The sequence below is a fragment of the Bombina bombina genome, chromosome 1 (assembly GCF_027579735.1).
Source record: "Bombina bombina isolate aBomBom1 chromosome 1, aBomBom1.pri, whole genome shotgun sequence".
Taxonomy (NCBI): Eukaryota; Metazoa; Chordata; class Amphibia; order Anura; family Bombinatoridae; genus Bombina; species Bombina bombina.
In genome coordinates this window covers 1,289,870,242-1,289,887,836 of record NC_069499.1, presented here as the reverse complement: position 1 = coordinate 1,289,887,836, position 17,595 = coordinate 1,289,870,242, and the positions used below count along the sequence as shown (strand labels likewise).

General features: G+C 39.6%; 1 protein-coding gene across 1 annotated transcript in view; it reads left to right on the top strand.

The window, feature by feature from the left end:
* The window catches only part of GPATCH1 (G-patch domain containing 1), a 198,769-nt gene that overhangs the window by 168,203 nt on the left and 12,971 nt on the right, over positions 1 to 17,595 (top strand). The window contains exon 19 of the mRNA XM_053701540.1: positions 17,334 to 17,479. Coding sequence (XP_053557515.1) covers positions 17,334 to 17,479 — 146 coding nt within the window. The remainder of the gene's footprint in view (positions 1 to 17,333; positions 17,480 to 17,595) is intronic.

Here is a 17,595-nt window from a genome sequence, read left to right as displayed (position 1 = left end):
TGTTTTGTATAGTGGAACATAGTTCAATTTATATAGTTCTGTCATATCACTTGATAGTTTAATTCCTAGGTACTTCAGTGCCTCTTTTGCCCATTTAAGTGCGAAGTTAGTATCAATTAACTTTTTTGTGTGATTTGGGAGTGCGATAGGTAACGCTTCGCTCTTGTCTAAGTTGATTTTGTATCCTGAAATGTCAGAGTAGTCTTGGAGTATTTGATATAAATGAGGGAGAGATGTTAACGGTCTTGTCGGGGTGAGGAGGACATCGTCAGCAAACAGAGATATTTTGAATTCTTCCCCCCCTATCCTGACGACATGCATCTCTGAAGCTAAACGGATTGTCGCTGCCAACGGCTCTATACAGAGCGCAAACAAGAGTGGTGACAGAGGACAGCCTTGTCTTGTCCCATTCCGTATGTTAATAAGTTTGGATTGATAGCCTGCCGCTCTGATGTGTGCTGTGGGGTGTGAATATAAGCTTCTAATAGCCTGTATAAATGGGCCCCGAAATCCCAGTCGGTCTAAAACCTCAAACATAAAGTCCCAGTCTATCCTATCGAACGCCTTCTCCGCGTCCAGAGACAGGACCAGAGAAGGCGTCCGTGTTTTGTTTAAATAATCCACCAGGGAGATCATACGTCTAGTATTGTCTGGGGCTTCCCTATCCAGAATGAATCCCACCTGATCTGGATGAACCAGGCCAGGCAGGTGTACCTTAAGCCGGTTTGCTAAAATTTTCGTGAATATCTTTATATCTTGGTTGATTAATGATATGGGTCTATAATTTTGGCACAATTTTGGGTTCCTTTTCGGTTTAGGAATCACCACTATCTTAGCTTGAAGAATTTCGTCTGGGATTTCCTTGCCCTGTAATATGTCGTTGCAAAGTGTCACTATGTGCGGGATTAAGGTAGCCTTAAAAAGTTGTTAATATTCTCCTGGGAATCCATCAGGACCAGCTGCCTTTCCAGGCTTCAGGTCCCTGATAGCGTTAAGTACCTCCCTGGCAGACACCTTCGCATTCAATTCGTCCCTAATATTGTCATCTATGGGTTTGAGTTTCGCGCTATCTAAAAATTTGCACGTCATTTGCTTAGTGTGGTCATTATGTGCCGTTTTTTCTCTGTCATATAATTGTGCATAATATTGAGCAAAACTATCCGCTATTTCCTGAGGATTCGAGGTGCATGTGCCGTCCGTTTTCAGAAGATGTGGTATTGTAAAGGATTTAGTCTTTTCTCTAAGCTTATGCTCCAAGAATCTGTCAGGTTTATTAGAATAGAGGAAGTATTGTGCTTTCAGCCTATGTGCTGCTCTAACCGCAGCTTTGTTCATGATATTTGCTAATTCTGATCTTTTAGTCTGTAGTTCCTGAAAGACTTCTGTCGCTAAGTTCTGTTGATGGAGTTTGGTAAGTGTGTCTATCTGGGTCTGAAGAGAGTCAATTTGCTGTCTTTTTGCTTTGGTAATGGCCGATTTCTCTTTAATGAGTAATCCCCGAATAAAGGGTTTGTGTGTTGTCCAGGTATTAATTGGGTTGGAAGTGGATCCTACATTTAATTCCCAATATTCAGATAAGGCTAAAGTTATGGAATTGTGTACAGTTGGGTTTTGTAATACATAAGGGTCGTAGTTCCAAGAGCGAGCCGAGCTAACATGGAATGTCTCTTTGATGTGTATATGGACTATGGAATGGTCCGACCAAGCCCATGCGTGTATGGTAGAGGCTATCAAGTCTGGGATCCATATCTGACTCAAATATACATAGTCTAATTTGGAATAGGTCTTGTGTGCGTGAGAGTAGTAGGTGTAGTCTGTGGTTTTACCATATAAAGTGTCCCAGGAATCTATTAAGTTGTGTGATAGAAGGGTCTCCTTAATCTTTTTAACCAATGAGTTATGTCTCATCTGCTTCTGAGTTAGCTTTAGCCTTTCTGTGCCCTGAAATGTATACATCGATATATTAAAATCTCCCCCTAATAAGATCCTAGCTTGTGACCATTGAGTCAATAAGTAAGCAATGTGAGAAAAGGAGGAGATTTGTGTCTCATTTGGGGCATATATGTTGCATAAAATTATTTGTTTATCCCTTAACCTTCCTCTCAGAATTAGGAACCTTCCCTCTGGGTCTTCAATTGTCTGTTCCATTACAAAACCCAAAGAGTGATGCAAAAGGATTGACACCCCTCTTTTTTTTGTATCAGTGGTGGAATGATGGTGTTGGGTATAGCTCTTTGACCAATACTTCGGTACTACTCCCTTAGTGAAATGTGTTTCTTGTAGATAGATAACGTTAGCCTTTAGCTTAGAGTATTGGTTCAAAGCCATCCTGCGTTTAAGGTCTGTGTTAAGGCCCCGTACATTTTGTGAAATAAGTCTGATGTCACCTGTCATTACTTACAATTCTGAAGTGAGGGCTCCCCCCCCCCCCCCCCCCCGGCTCTGCCGTCATATTCATTACATCGAACTAGAGACATTACGCATAGGTGCTTCAATATCCGTCCCACTCGGATGAGCAGGTATATTAGTATTAGAGAACAGGCATGAAAAACAAAAACAAATTTGTCAATAGACAATAACCTTTTCATCATAACAAAAAAGAGAATCCCCTCCCCCCTCCCCCACTCATCTATGAACAACAAGTGAGTACTTTATGCCCCTACTGCTAGGTAGCCTATTTCAAGCAAAGAATAGTATTCTGAATTAACATGCTAAACATATTTTTAGTTATCTAGAATCTGGTTTGCCGTGTCTTTCAGCTATTAATGTTCAGTTACTTTCATCTGGACCATCAGTCTTGTGTTCTGTGTCCTTACCTAGGTAATCCCTTATCTTAGTCTCTAATAGGTGAAGTTGAGGGTAGCACCGATACACACCAATGCATCTCCACCTTCCGGCTTAAGATAGAGGAGAGCGAGCAAAAAGTAGCATCTCGCTCTGTTTCCTTTATCAGCTTCAGAACAAATACAACACACCTTGTGATGAGTTGTATGATGCTGGTCTTCATGTCTTGGCTTTCCTCTTTGACACTTTCATCCACTTTTGCCTCTGAGGATGTCCTGAATCCGAAGATTGTTGTGGTGCCTCTGTCCTATTTGTTATCTGCGGCAATTCTGGCGTTTCTATTTGGATAGTGTTGCAGATTGCTGGAATCTCAGTTGGGTCTTTAAGGCTTAGCGTTCTGCCCTTATGTAGGATATGTAGATTGAAGGGGAATCCCCATCGGTACACTATTTGGTGTTTCCTCAGGAGTGTAGTAAGCGGTTTCAATTGGCTTCTTCTCTGAAGCGTTTTGACACAGAGGTCCTGAAAAAATTGAATTACTGTCCCCTGAAATTTAAATGTGGGGTTTTTCCTTGCGGCTGCGAGGATTGCCTCCTTTTCTGGAAATCTGAAGAATTTGATAACCACATCTCTTGGTGGTGCATCTTCTTTTGGTTTGGCCCTTAAAGCTCTGTGTGCTCTTTCCAGTTGAAATTTTCCATCATCTACCTCCCCTGTGATTGCTTGAAAAAGTTGGTGTAGATAGTTGGGTAACTCGTCTGCAGACAGCGCTTCTGGGATTCCCTTCAGCCGTAGATTGCACCTTCGGCTTCTATTTTCGAGATCTTCCAACTTATCTTGGATGTCGTTCATTTCTTGTTGTTGTGTAGTTAGAGTATGATTAAGGGTAGTTAAATCTTCTGTTATGGCGGTTTCTGCTTCCTCTACCATAGCCACTCTAGAGCCTAGTTCTGTTATGTCTTGCTTAATTTCTGTGAGGCTGTTGGTGACCATATTCTGGAAAGAATCAAATTTGTCCCAAAGCTTGTCAAAGTTCTTGTTAATGTCCTGTTTGGACACCAGGGTCCTGAGATCAGCTCTCGTGACTGGGGTAGTTTCATCTTCATTAATCTGAGAATCTGTTTCTGAATCTACATCTTCTTCTATGATACTGCTGGCGTTTTCTGTCATTTTTTCTCCCCTTACTGGTTTGAAAAACAAGGCAGCTGCCGGTGTTTTGGGCCCTTGCGAGGATTTATTTTGTTTCCTGGCCGACATATTTAACGTGATTTGTTGAGTGGCAGGCTACAACGCTTGCTGTGTAGATTTGAGGTATATGTTGGCTCGTGGGTAGCTCTTTTGAGCACGTTTGTGGTAGGGGGTGTGTATGTTGGATATGAGGATTTGTCATGCAAATATTGCTTTGCTGTTGTGATACACTTAAGCTTCCAGACAGTTGCTTCTTTAATATTTTTACTACCAGATTTAGTATAACTCCTGGGGTCTCTGCTTATATGCACTTCTATAGATATGAGTTCAGTAACCAACTTAACATTCAAACTAGAGATAGCATGGAAATGTGACTGGTAGAGGTAGAATCTTTATTTCCTTTTCTCTTACTTGGTGTATCCAGTCCACGGATTCATCCTTACTTGTGGGATATTCTCAATCCCTACAGGAAGTGGCAAAGAGAGCACACAGCAAAGCTGTCCATATAGCTCCCCTCAGGCTCCTCCCCCCCAGTCATTCTCTTTGCCGCTCTAACAAGTAGCATCTCCACGGGAGGGTAAAAAGTATGTGGTGTTAGATTTGTAGTTTTTATTTCTTCAATCAAGAGTTTGTTATTTTAAAATAGTGCCGGTTTGTACTATTTACTCTGAGGCAGAAAGTGATGAAGATTTCTGCTGAGAGGAAAAAGATTTTAGCATGTTGTAACTAAAATCCATTGCTGTTCCCACGCAGGACTGTTGAGTACCGGAGAACTTCAGTTGGGGGGAACAGTTTGCAGGCTTAACTGCTTAAGGTATGTTCAGTCATTTTTTTCTAACAAGACCTGGTAATGCTAGAAGACTGATAGAAATCCCCATGTGGGAAGGTAAGCCATTTTCTGAGACGCAGTATAGAAGGATGGCTTCAGTTAAGGGCTTAAATACAGGTAGCCCTCAGTTTACGCCGGGGTTAGGTTCCAGAAGGAATGGTTGTAAATTGAAACTGTTGTAAATTGAAACCTAGTTTATAATGTAAGTCAATGGGAAGTGAGGGAGTTAGGTTCCAGGCCCCTCTCAAAATTGTCATAAGTAACACCTAATACATTATTTTTAAAGCTTTGAAATGAAGACTTTAAATGGTAAACAGCATTATAAACCTAAAAATATACTGTAGATATAATCACACAACAGACTGTATCATCAACAAACTGTTTAATGTAGAAAAACGTTTTTTTACTTGCATTTTTCTGCAGCTAAGGGAAGTGTGGCTGCTAGATCTTGTTCCTTTAAAAACGGCTCCATTGCTCAGGTCTGGTTATACACTGATTAGCCTGCCTGTGTTTAATCACACAACAGACTGTATCATCATCAAAAAGTTTAATGAACAAAAACGTTTTTTACTTGCCTTTTTCTGTAAACGATTCTCTGCATTGAGTCTGCAGCTAAGGGAAATGGCTGCTAGATCTTGTTCCTTTGAAAGCTGATCCATTGATCATGTCTGGCTTGCTTTTCTTTGCATGTGTTTGCTGCAACACAAGCGGACAGCTCCACCTACTGGCTATTTTAATGTATGCATGTGCTAATGCTTTTAATAGCAGTCAATGGTTCTCAATACCAAAAAATGGGCGTTATTCTCAAACGGCGCAAATTGAACCGTCGTAAACCGAGGGCCACCTGTACTGGTAGACACTGTGATGGGCTAAATCGATTACTTTATTAGTGTAATCTTATATTTGTTCAAGTGTTTTAGACGTTGGAAACAATTTTGGGGTTTTTATTACGCCTGGCATATTGTAAGACACCTAATCTGACTCAGGTAGGCCCCATATCTCCGGAATGAAGAGGGAGGGGGCCTCATTTTCGCGCCTCAGTTGCGCAGTTGTTTTGAAAGGCAGCTTCATGCAGCTTCACATGTAGAGTCCTGAGAGTGCAGGAGGACTTCAGGGAGGCTTATTTTCTTCTACAAATAATCCAAAAGGAAGGTAGGGCCACAGCAAAGACTGTGGCACCGTGCTGTAGTGTGTTAAACCGGTAGTTTACTTCAATTTGCTCCGGTTTGGGCAATAAGGGGTTAATTGATTTTAAAATTTATGTGCAATCATTTCAAAGCATTGGGATCATGTGGTGAAAATTTCATAAAGATCGGATGTCTTTTGGTGATTTGGTAAAAAAGTGTGCGCTTTTTATTATTTAAAGGCACAGTAACGTTTTTTCAAAAAGTGATTTTTACTGTATTGTAGTGCTGTCTAAGTCTGTCAAACATGTCTGAGTCTTCAGATAGACCTTGTTCTTTATGTTTAAAAGCCATGGCGGTACCTCCATTGCATTTGTGTTTAAAGTGTGCTAAAACATCTAAGCATTTTAAAGACCATGCAGTGACACTTAAAAATGTAGCCCAAGATGATTCTTTAACGGAAGGTAATGAGGATAGTCCTTCTTCCTCTCCCCATGTGTCGACACCAGTTACGCCCGCGCAAGCGATGCCTAGTACCTCTAGCGCATTGGCCCCTATTACTTTACAACAATTAGCAGCAGTAATGGATAATTCCCTTGCAAGCATTTTTATCCAAACTGCCAGTTTTTCAAAAAAAGCGCGATAGCTCAGTTTTAAATACAGAGGATGAGCAATCAGAAGCTTTGGATGATTTATCTGTAGTACCCTCACAACACTCAGAAGTAGCAGTGAGGGACGGTCTGTCTGAGGGAGAAATTTCTGACACAGGAAAAGTTTCTCAGCGGGCAGAGTCAGATTCCTTAGCGTTTAAATTTAAGATGGAACACCTCCGCGTCCTGCTTAAGGAGGTTTTAGCTACGCTGGATGATTGTGACCCCATGGTGGTCCCAGAAAAATTGTGTAAAATGGACAGGTTTTTAGAGGTCCCTGTATACACTGAGGCATTTCCGATCCCAAAGAGGGTGGCGGATATTGTGACTAGGGAGTGGGAGAGACCAGGTGTACCCTTTGTTCCCCCCCCCCATCTTTAAGAAAATGTTCCCCATAAACGACCCCAGGCGGGACGCGTGGCAGACGGTCCCTAAGGTAGAGGGAGCTGTTTCAACACTTGCTAAGCGTACAACTATACCAATAGAGGACAGTTGTGCTTTCAAAGATCCTATGGATAAAAAATTGGAAGGATTGCTGAAGAAAATATTTGTTCAGCAAGGTTTTCTTCTTCAACCAATTGCCTGCATTATTCCGGTAACTACTGCAGCGGCATTTTGTTTTGAGGCTCTGGAGGAGTCGCTCCAGAGGGAGACTTCATACGACGAGGTCATGGATAGAATTCATGCTCTAAAGCTGGCTAATTCTTTTATCACTGATGCCGCTTTCCAATTAGCTAAGTTAGCGGCGAAAAAATCAGGTTTTGCCTTCATGGCGCGAAGAGCGATTTGGCTCAAATCGTGGTCGGCGGATGTGTTGTCCAAAACTAAACTATTAAATATTCCTTTCAAGGGGAAAACCCTATTCGGCCCAGAGCTGAAAGAAATTATTTCGGATATCACTGGGGGAAAGGGCCATGCCCTTCCACAAGATAGGCCGTTTAAGGCCAAAAACAAGGCTAATTTTCGCTCCTTTTGCAACTTCAGGAGCGGACCTGCTGCAACCTCTGCTGCCGCAAAGCAAGATAACGCTTCACAGCCCAAAGCAACCTGGAAACCCTTGCAGGGCTGGAATAAGGGTAAACAGGCCAAGAAACCTGCTCCTGCTACCAAGACAGCATAAAGGGGTAGCCCCCGATCCGGGATCGGATCTAGTAGGGGGCAGACTTTCTCTCTTTGCTCAGGCTTGGGCAAGAGATGTTCCAGATCCCTGGGCATTAGAAATAGTTGCTCAGGGGTACTTTCTAGAATTCAAGGATTCTCCCCTAAGGGGAAGGTTCCACATTTCTCTTTTGTCTTCAGACCAAACAAAGAAACAGGCGTTCTTACGCTGTGTAGAAGATCTACTAAAAATGGGAGTGATACACCCAGTTCCAATTGCAGAACAAGGACTGGGCTTTTACTCAAACCTGTTCGTAGTTCCCAAAAAGGAAGGAACTTTCAGGCCAATCCTGGATCTAAAAATTCTAAACAAATTCCTCAGAGTTCCGTCTTTCAAGATGGAAACCATTCGGACAATCTTGTCGATGATCCAGGAAGGTCAATATATGACTACCGTGGATCTAAAGGATGCGTACCTACATATTCCTATCCACAAAGATCACCATCAGTTCCTAAGGTTCGCCTTTCTGGACAAACATTACCAGTTCGCGGCCCTTCCTTTCGGGTTGGCCACCGCTCCCAGAATTTTCACAAAGGTGCTAGGGTCCCTTCTAGCGGTACTAAGACCGCGGGCATTGCAGTAGCACCTTACCTAGACAACATCTTATGGTGGTGTGTGGTCTTCCCGACGGCGCTAACTTACAAGACTTTAGCTCCTATAACGATAGGGTCTCTAGATACCCAAGAGGAAGTTAAACAGAATAGTTTAGTGTTAGGAGCGCCTATTTAAAGGCTAAGTCTAATGAGGGTATAAATAAAAATTTGTCGTTAAGTATACCAGCACAAGGAGCCCAAGTGTGTAAAAAATATTTACAGGTTAATTATAGCTTTAAAATTAACAAATTTATTAAAGCAATAGCTAGGTGTCTATAATTGCAAACAGATTTATAAACGCATAAAAGTATATGGATCCATATTACTTCATAAATAAACAATAATTAAAAACATTCAATGGTGGACTGTTTATATGATAAAATCAGTTTTACAGTCTGTGATAAAATTGGTTTGGGTGAAATCAAAAAGATGTACAAATGATACAGTAAAATACAATAAAATAAAATACAGAAATAATGCAATAAAATTCAGAAATGGTGTGCAAAAAGCAGCAAATGGGGATAGGTCGTGTGACCTAAGATAAGAACATATATGTGAAAGATGTCTTCCTGATTTAATTTGAGAAAAAAAAAAAATGATAATCCTTTGGAAAATTAAGTGAAATGATGTTTTAAACCTGAAAAAAATGTGTGAATCCCCTCGTGAAAAGTCAAAAAGTGTCCAAAATTAAGTCAATAATTATATCAAAAAAAGGGCAAAAAAGTCAATTGTGAAAAACCAAAAATCCAAAATAAGATATCAAATTAAAAATGAAATCCAAAAAATTTTATTTAGTGATAATGTGATGTCCAATAAAAGTCAAAAATGCCACCTGTGTTTATGAATCAAACTGTGAATAGCTTAAAAAATAAAATAAAAATCCAACTGACCAATTTCTTGAAAATATTGGATATAAGAAACAGTAAATATAAAAAATGAAAAATGATTATAAGAAAATGTAAGACGATCCAATCCCTGTGGAAAAAGAAAAATGCACATAGAGCAGTATCGTTTAAAATATGTTTGCACAAGTAGAAATAAAACTCACCATATATGCCAACGCGTTTCGGCCCACCAATAGGGCCTTTATCAAGACTGATATATGGTTGGTGAGAGTGCTTGCTTTATACTTGTTTGGTTTGTGCAAATTGCGCCAAAATTCTTAATTGCGCCAAAAAACTCGCGCCAAAAATTCGCGTCAAAAATTAGCCTTTGGACCCGGAAGTATAAGATAGACCGGATATGTGTAGCTCCGGTTTTGGATAAAAACATATATTATAATGTTATGGCACAATTATAAGTCCTTCATTATAGACTCATTTTGTTAATGTCCCTTAGAAGTAATGATTGGCAGTTGGGGACTTGCTATAGATATAGTAAGTGTCTTGTACCGGATGTATGGTATTTCCATTCTACCGGAAGTTAACTGAAACCGGAAATTGGTTTATGGCATGGAGAACAAAATTTGACCGGAAGTGTGATTCCGATATCAACATTTGTTACGATATGGGGGCCCAGATCTATTGTTGAATAATACCCTCATTAAGGACTCATTGTGCTGGTAACCCCAAAGAATTAATTTGGCAGTTCAGGACTTACTGGACCCATAATTTGTTTCTGGTATTGGATGTTTGAAATAGCCGTTCTACCGGAAGTGGATACATACCGGAAGTTAACAGAAACCGGAAGTCGGTTTATTGCGTGGACAGCAGAATTTGTATAGAAGAGGCGGTAGACATGTGTCTGGGAGTGGTGAATAAAAACATTGTGGAATCTTAAGTTTGGTATGGGAACTTAATTGTACTGGTTTAATTTGTGTTGTTCATCTGTTTTGTTAGAATGACATAGAATAAGAAAACTAAAATAAATAAAAAGATTTTTGAGTGAAACTGTGATGTAGTCTCCAAATCTGAGATTCATTAATAATTATTCGCTGTAATCGTATGTTAATTCTGACCTAGGTGTAAAACGAGAATGAATTATAATCTCAATTATGAGAATAACCTATAGTTGTGGTAACTTCATCGCTTATTATTTAGGAGTTATTAAATCCAGACAGTTAGACATAGAGATCAGGTCGTGTTTAAAATTGACATAAACGAGGTTAAAAGGATACAAATAAAAATATAAATTATGAAATTGTCGGAAATATAAAAGACATTAGAAGATATAAAATTGTCTTTTTGAAAAATCTTTGAAAAATATTTTAAAAAATATATTAAAAATATTAAAAATTAAGAAATGTTAAAAACGGAAGCTTATAAATTAACAAATTTATTAAAGCAATAGCTAGGTGTCTATAATTGCAAACTGTCTCTATCCTAAAGGTCTCAATAATAAAGAAGACTTATCGCATCTATTACATCTCAAATGAAGGATCCCACATTTTAAACACCTATAACAATTATAGATCTACACATAAATACCAACTTAAAGCGACAATAGCCGGTTGGTTGATTCAGGGCCCCGAAACTTTCCCCTATGCACAATCTTTAACAATTTTTTAAAAATTATATTTTTAAAGCTATAATTAACCTGTAAATATTTTTTACACACTTGGGCTCCTTGTGCTGGTATACTTAACGACGAATTTTTATTTATACCCTCATTAGACTTAGCCTTTAAATAGGCGCTCCTAACACTAAACTATTCTAGACAACATCTTAATACAGGCGTCGTCTTTTCACAGAGCCAAGGCTCATACGGACATTGTTCTGGCCTTTCTAAGGTCTCACGGTTGGAAGGTGAACGTAGAAAAGAGTTCTCTGTCCCCGCTCACAAGGGTTCCCTTCCTGGGAACACTAATAGACTCTTTCCGACAGAGGTCAGGAAGTCAAAACTGTTGAATTCTTGCTGAGTTCTTCATTCCATTCCTCGGCCTTCTGTGGCTCAGTGCATGGAGGTAATTGGTTTAATGGTTGCGGCAATGGACGTAGTCCCTTTTGCCCGAATTCATCTCAGACCACTGCAACTGTGCATGCTCAAATAGTGGAATGGGGATTATGCAGATTTGTCTCCTCAAATACAAATGGACCAGAAAACCAGAGACTCTCTTCTCTGGTGGTTGTCTCAGGATCACCTGTCTCAGGGAATGAGTTTCCGCAGACCGGAGTGGATCATTGTCACGACCGATGCCAGTCTGTTAGGCTGGGGTGCGGTCTGGGACTCCCTGAAAGCTCAGGGTCTATGGTCTCGGGGAGAATCTCTTCTCCCGATAAACATTTTGGAACTGAGAGCGATATTCAATACGCTCCAGGCATGGCCTCAACTAGCGGAGGCCAAATTCATCAGATTTCAGTCGGACAACATCACGACTGTAGCGTACATCAATCATCAGGGGGGAACAAAGAGTTCCCTAGCGATGAAGGAAGTATCCAAGATCATCAAATGGGCGGAGGATCACTCCTGCCATCTATCTGCAATTCACATCCCAGGGGTAGACAACTGCACCCAGTGGGAACTCCACCCAGAGGTTTTTGCTCAGCTGACCCAGCTATGGGGCATTCCAGAATTGCATCTGATGGCGTCCCGTCAGAACACCAAACTTCCCCTTTACGGATCTAGATCCAGGGATCCCAAGGCGGCATTGATAGATGCATTAATAGCGTCTTGGTCATTCAGTCTAGCTTATGTCTTTCCACCGTTTCCTCTTCTCCCTCGGCTAGTAGCCAGAATCATACAGGAGAAGGCTTCGGTAATTTTGATAGCACCTGCGTGGCCACGCAGGACTTGGTATGCAGACCTAGTGGACATGTCATCGGTCCCACCATGGAAACTGCCATCGAGGCAGGATCTTCTAATTCAAGGTCCTTTCAAGCATCCAAATCTAGTTTCTCTGCAACTGACTGCTTGGAGATTGAACGCTTAATTCTAGCTAAGCGTGGTTTCTCTGAATCAGTTATAGATACTCTGATACAGGCCAGAAAGCCTGTCACCAGGAAGATTTACCATAAGATATGGCGGAAATATCTTTGTTGGTGTGAATCCAAGGGTTACTCGTGGAGTAAGGTTAGGATTCCAAGGATATTGTCTTTTCTCCAAGAAGGATTGGAGAAAGGTCATTGTTCCTTCTCTGTGTCCTAATCCAGTTTCTAAGAAGGAACGCCTTTTACACAATCTTGACGTGGTTCGTGCTTTAAAATTCTATTTAAAAGCAACTAAAGATTTCAGACAAACATCATCCTTGTTTGTTGTCTATTCTGGTAAGAGGAGAGGTCAGAAAGCGACTGCTACCTCTCTTTCCTTCTGGCTGAAAAGCATCATCCGATTGGCTTATGAGACTGCGGGACAGCAGCCTCCTGAACGAATTACAGCTCATTCCACCAGAGCTGTGGCTTCCACATGGGCTTTCAAGAATGAGGCTTCTGTTGAACAGATTTGTAAGGCAGCGACTTGGTCTTCACTGCATACATTCGCCAAATTTTACAAATTCGATACTTTTGCTTCTTCGGAGGCTATTTTTGGGAGAAAGGTTTTGCAAGCAGTGGTGCCTTCCGTTTAGGTTACCTGACTTGTTCCCTCCCTTCATCCGTGTCCTAAAGCTTTGGTATTGGTATCCCACAAGTAAGGATGAATCCGTGGACTGGATACACCACGTAAGAGAAAACAGAATTTATGCTTACCTGATAAATTACTTTCTCTTACGGTGTATCCAGTCCACGGCCCGCCCTGGCAATTAAGTCAGGTTCAAATTTAATTTTTTAAAATAACTACAGTCACCACTGCACCCTATGGTTCTCCTTTTTCTCCTAACCGTCGGTCGAATGACTGGGGGGGCGGAGCCTGAGGGGAGCTATATGGACAGCTTTGCTGTGTGCTCTCTTTGCCACTTCCTGTAGGGATTGAGAATATCCCACAAGTAAGGATGAATCCGTGGACTGGATACACCGTAAGAGAAAGTAATTTATCAGGTAAACATAAATTCAGTTTTTTTGTTTGTCTTCCCAATAAATCAGGCCTTTTGAACAGTGATGTTGGAGATCTGTGTGATTTACTACTTTTGTTTATATTGTATTTCCAGCAATGTGTCCCTCTCCCTTCTCCCCTTATTATGTGTATTTGTAGTACTGCAGCGTAACTTTCTTATAGCACTTTTTATGATATCTTAGTTTTTGCTGTGGGAGTCATATTAACTTAATATATCATCAGTCTTCTGCTTGAATCAACTTCAGGAGAGAGAGGAACAAGAATCAACAGTTCCGTTTTTAAAAGTAACTTGTTTTCTTATAAAGTGGGTTATCTGCTATCCGCTACGTGGAATCAGCATTATGTGTAACATCTCTATTGTAATGCTTTTATATGCGACTCCTCACTGACCTGTGGCATATTATCATACACACCCCTGTTAGATTTCTTTTCCTCCTGGTGTTTCACCCACCCCTCAACATTTTTATGTTCATGTAGTCGTGACCAGGGAGACCCGTTGTTGCTTACTTGTATGTCGGGGCATGCCCTTATGTCCAATATATCTTGTGTATTTGTACCTCCTGCCGCTTAGTCTGCTTGCCTGCTGGTGTCTCCTATGTGTCGGGAGTTGCGCCTCGTGGTAAGAAGTGAATACAGCGCCAACAAGAGGCCAAGGGATAAATATACTCACAGAGAGATAAAAGAAGATTATTTAATGAACCATGTTAAAAAGCATCAGTAATAAAAGACTATATATAAAAAATGTAAAAAGCACATATAAATAAAATTACAAATACAGGAATATCTTACAGAAGCGGCTCAAAGGGCCAAAGCTGATAATTACAATAAAAACAGAGGTAATAACAGGTGATCAGTGTGAGTGGTACACCAGAATAAGAGTGTATACTAATAAAACAGAATTAGCCTAAGTACAACTATAACAAGTGCATCAAGCAAAAAAAACTGTTAAATAATAGTACAAACAATAGTGTTCAAAAATAGTGTTCCAAAAAATAAAATGCACTGCAGTGCAAAAAAAAAAAGGGGGGTAGCAAAATAATTGTATAGATACGATCAAATAGTGAGTGAGTCCAAATGGATAGAAAAATGCTAGCTACTTAATCCAGTGAGGTTAAGATATAATTAAATAAAATACACAATATGCAATAACATAAAAAATAAAATACACAATATGCAATAACATAAAAAATAAAAGGAATTTCCTCACTTTCACTTTCACTTTGCTTTTCATGACCCATTTTTTCCATTTTTCAGTTTTGATTGACTTATTTTTGTACTTCACTAACATTTGTTGATCAACTTTTTGAACACTTTTTTGGATTATATTTTATTTTTTATGTTATTGCATATTGTGTATTTTATTTTTTATGTTATTGCATATTGTGTATTTTATTTAATTATATCTTAACCTCACTGGATTAAGTAGCTAAAATCATCTTCCTCTCACAAACAGAAATCTTCATCTTTTTCTGTTTCAGAGTAAATAGTACATACCAGCACTATTTTAAAATAACAAACTCTTGATAGTAGAATAAAAAAACTACAACTAAACACCACATACTCTTAACCATCTCCGTGGAGATGTTGCCTGTGCAACGGCAAAGAGAATGACTGGGGTGGGCGGAGCCTAGGAGGGACTATATGGCCAGCTTTGCTGGGACTCTTTGCCATTTCCTGTTGGGGAAGAGATATTCCCACAAGTAAGGATGACGCCGTGGACCGGACACACCGTTGGAGAAAGTAATTTATCAGGTAAACATAAATTCTGTTTTCTATCCATTTGGACTCACTCACTATTTGATCGTATCTATACAATTATTTTGCTACCCCCCTTTTTTTTTGCACTGCAGTGCATTTTTCTATTTTTTGGAACACTATTTTTGAAACACTATTTTTGAACACTATTGTTTGTACTATTATTTAATAGTTTTTTTTGCTTGATGCACTTGTTATAGTTGTACTTAGGCTAATTCTGTTTTATTAGTATACACTCTTATTCTGGTGTACCACTCACACTGATCACCTGTTATTACCTCTGTTTTTATTGTAATTATCAGCTTTGGCCCTTTGAGCCGCTTCTGTAAGATATTCCTGTATTTGTAATTTTATTTATATGTGCTTTTTACATTTTTTATATATAGTCTTTTATTACTGATGCTTTTTAACATGGTTCATTAAATAATCTTCTTTTATCTCTCTGTGAGTATATTTATCCCTTGGCCTCTTGTTGGCGCTGTATTCACTTCTTACTACTTGTGCATATTTTTTGGAGGTTGGTTAGGATCTCTGTTTGGATACAGCTTGGGGATTACCTTAGCGCTTGTACACTACCCCTTTTTCACAGTTGCGCCTCGTGGCCAAGATGGCGGCTCACACCTCACCGCTGCAGTTGATTTCAGGTTCCGTGCGGCTTGCAAATGCCTGAATCACCTTTCAGCCTTCATATTCCGTGATCACCTCTCCTTCAGTAATTAACTCCTATAGCATGAAAGCTTCGTTTGCCTTCTACAGCAGTTAATTTGAGCAGTATGTTACGGAGCTTTGAGATTACAGCTCCATCTTAGTGCGGCTCCAAGCTCCGCCCCTACTCAGTGCTGTTTTAAAGGGACAGTCAACTCAAAATGTTTTATTCTTTAAAAAGATAGATAATCCCCTTTATTACCCATTCCCCAGTTTTGCACAGCCGACATGGTTTTATTAATATACTTTTAACCTCTGTGATTACCTTGTATCTAAGCATCTTTTGACAGCCCCCTGATCACATGACTTTTTATTTATTATCTATTGACTTGCATTTTAGCTATGTTGTGCAGAACCCACGGGCGTGAACACAATGTTATCTATATGGCCCACATGAACTAGCAGTCTCCTGTTGTGAAAAGCAAATAAAAAAGCATGTGATAAGAGGCTGTCTGTAGTGGCTTAGAAACGGGCAGACATTTAGAGGTTTGAATGTTATAAAGTATATTAATATAACAATGTTGGTTGTGCAATGCTGGGGAATGGGTAATAAAGGCATTATCTATCTTTTTAAATAAAAAACAATTTTAGTGTTGACTGTCTCTTTAATTACTGATTTGATGCTTTAGCTCCCTCCTGCCAGTGTGCAGAATTTTCATGAGAACTTGGAGTTAACTGTGAGGGACCATGAAACCAATGCATTATGTAATTCTGAGATTGACAGAGGACATTATTTTCACTGTTAATGGGTATCGGGCTGCAATATTGCTGCTGCAAGATGGCCAACCATAACTTTACAGCTGGTGTGTTGAAGACTGATTTGTAGTGCATTCCAATATCTAACTCATAAAATCTCTGTGCAAGAATGTCATGATTGGCAATTTCCACTATGGTTTGGGTTTAGGGTTAATTCATTGGAGGGCTGCAACAGGAGTTTGACCCCCCCCCCCCCCCCCCCCCCCATGTGGCAAAGCTGTCAACAATGTTTTAGCATCTGCTACCTTTCTGCAGCCACAGTTTTGTAATTGAAATATCACAGCTGCAATATCTTTGCAGCAGGAATATTGCAGTCAGAATGACATTACTAATAAGAACCTGTTTAATGTAGTTAGGGCCTGAAGTATTGTTCGCAAAATATTATGTCAATTATTTTTAATTTCTTTAAATGACTACACCACAGTGAAACAAAAATATCTTTAACATATATGTATTAAAATATTGTCCCCTTTTTATTTTACAGAAATGAAGTCCTCTTTTTCTCATGTACACAAGTACAGTGTATGTCTGTCAGTTATGCAGTTATTTGTCCAGAGAACAAATTTTGCTTCGGACACATCGTTAATAAGTACCTTTAATGGTTGTTCTAACTAATATGGTCATTGTTGCAGCAATTATTTATCCTTGGCTGTACATTTAATTGGTGTTATGGATGAAGAGGAGGCTGAAGACCTTTGAGAAATTTCTACTTAATTCAAGTGGCTTGAAGCTAAACACTAAATATTTATTTATGCTGTCATTTTAAACATGGGATACTAATTTGTTGTTTTCTATTTCCTACTGTATTTATTTCCACCATATAAAAATAATCATAATATAATGCATTGTTGTTTGTTAATGCAGAAAAAAAAGCACAAGAAAGAAAAACACAAAAGTAAGCACAAAAATAAAAAAACTGAGAATAAAAGCTCAGACTCAGAAGACAGCAACACAAGTGAAAGTGACTCAGGTCTAACTGTGGAACTGACACCAAAGGAACTATTAAAAAGGTGAGTGATATATGTAGAAATGTCATGATCATGTTTTTTTCATATTTTTTTTCATACTAGTGGCGAGAGTCCACAATCCATTACTCATGGGAATTACTCTTCTCTACCACTAGGAG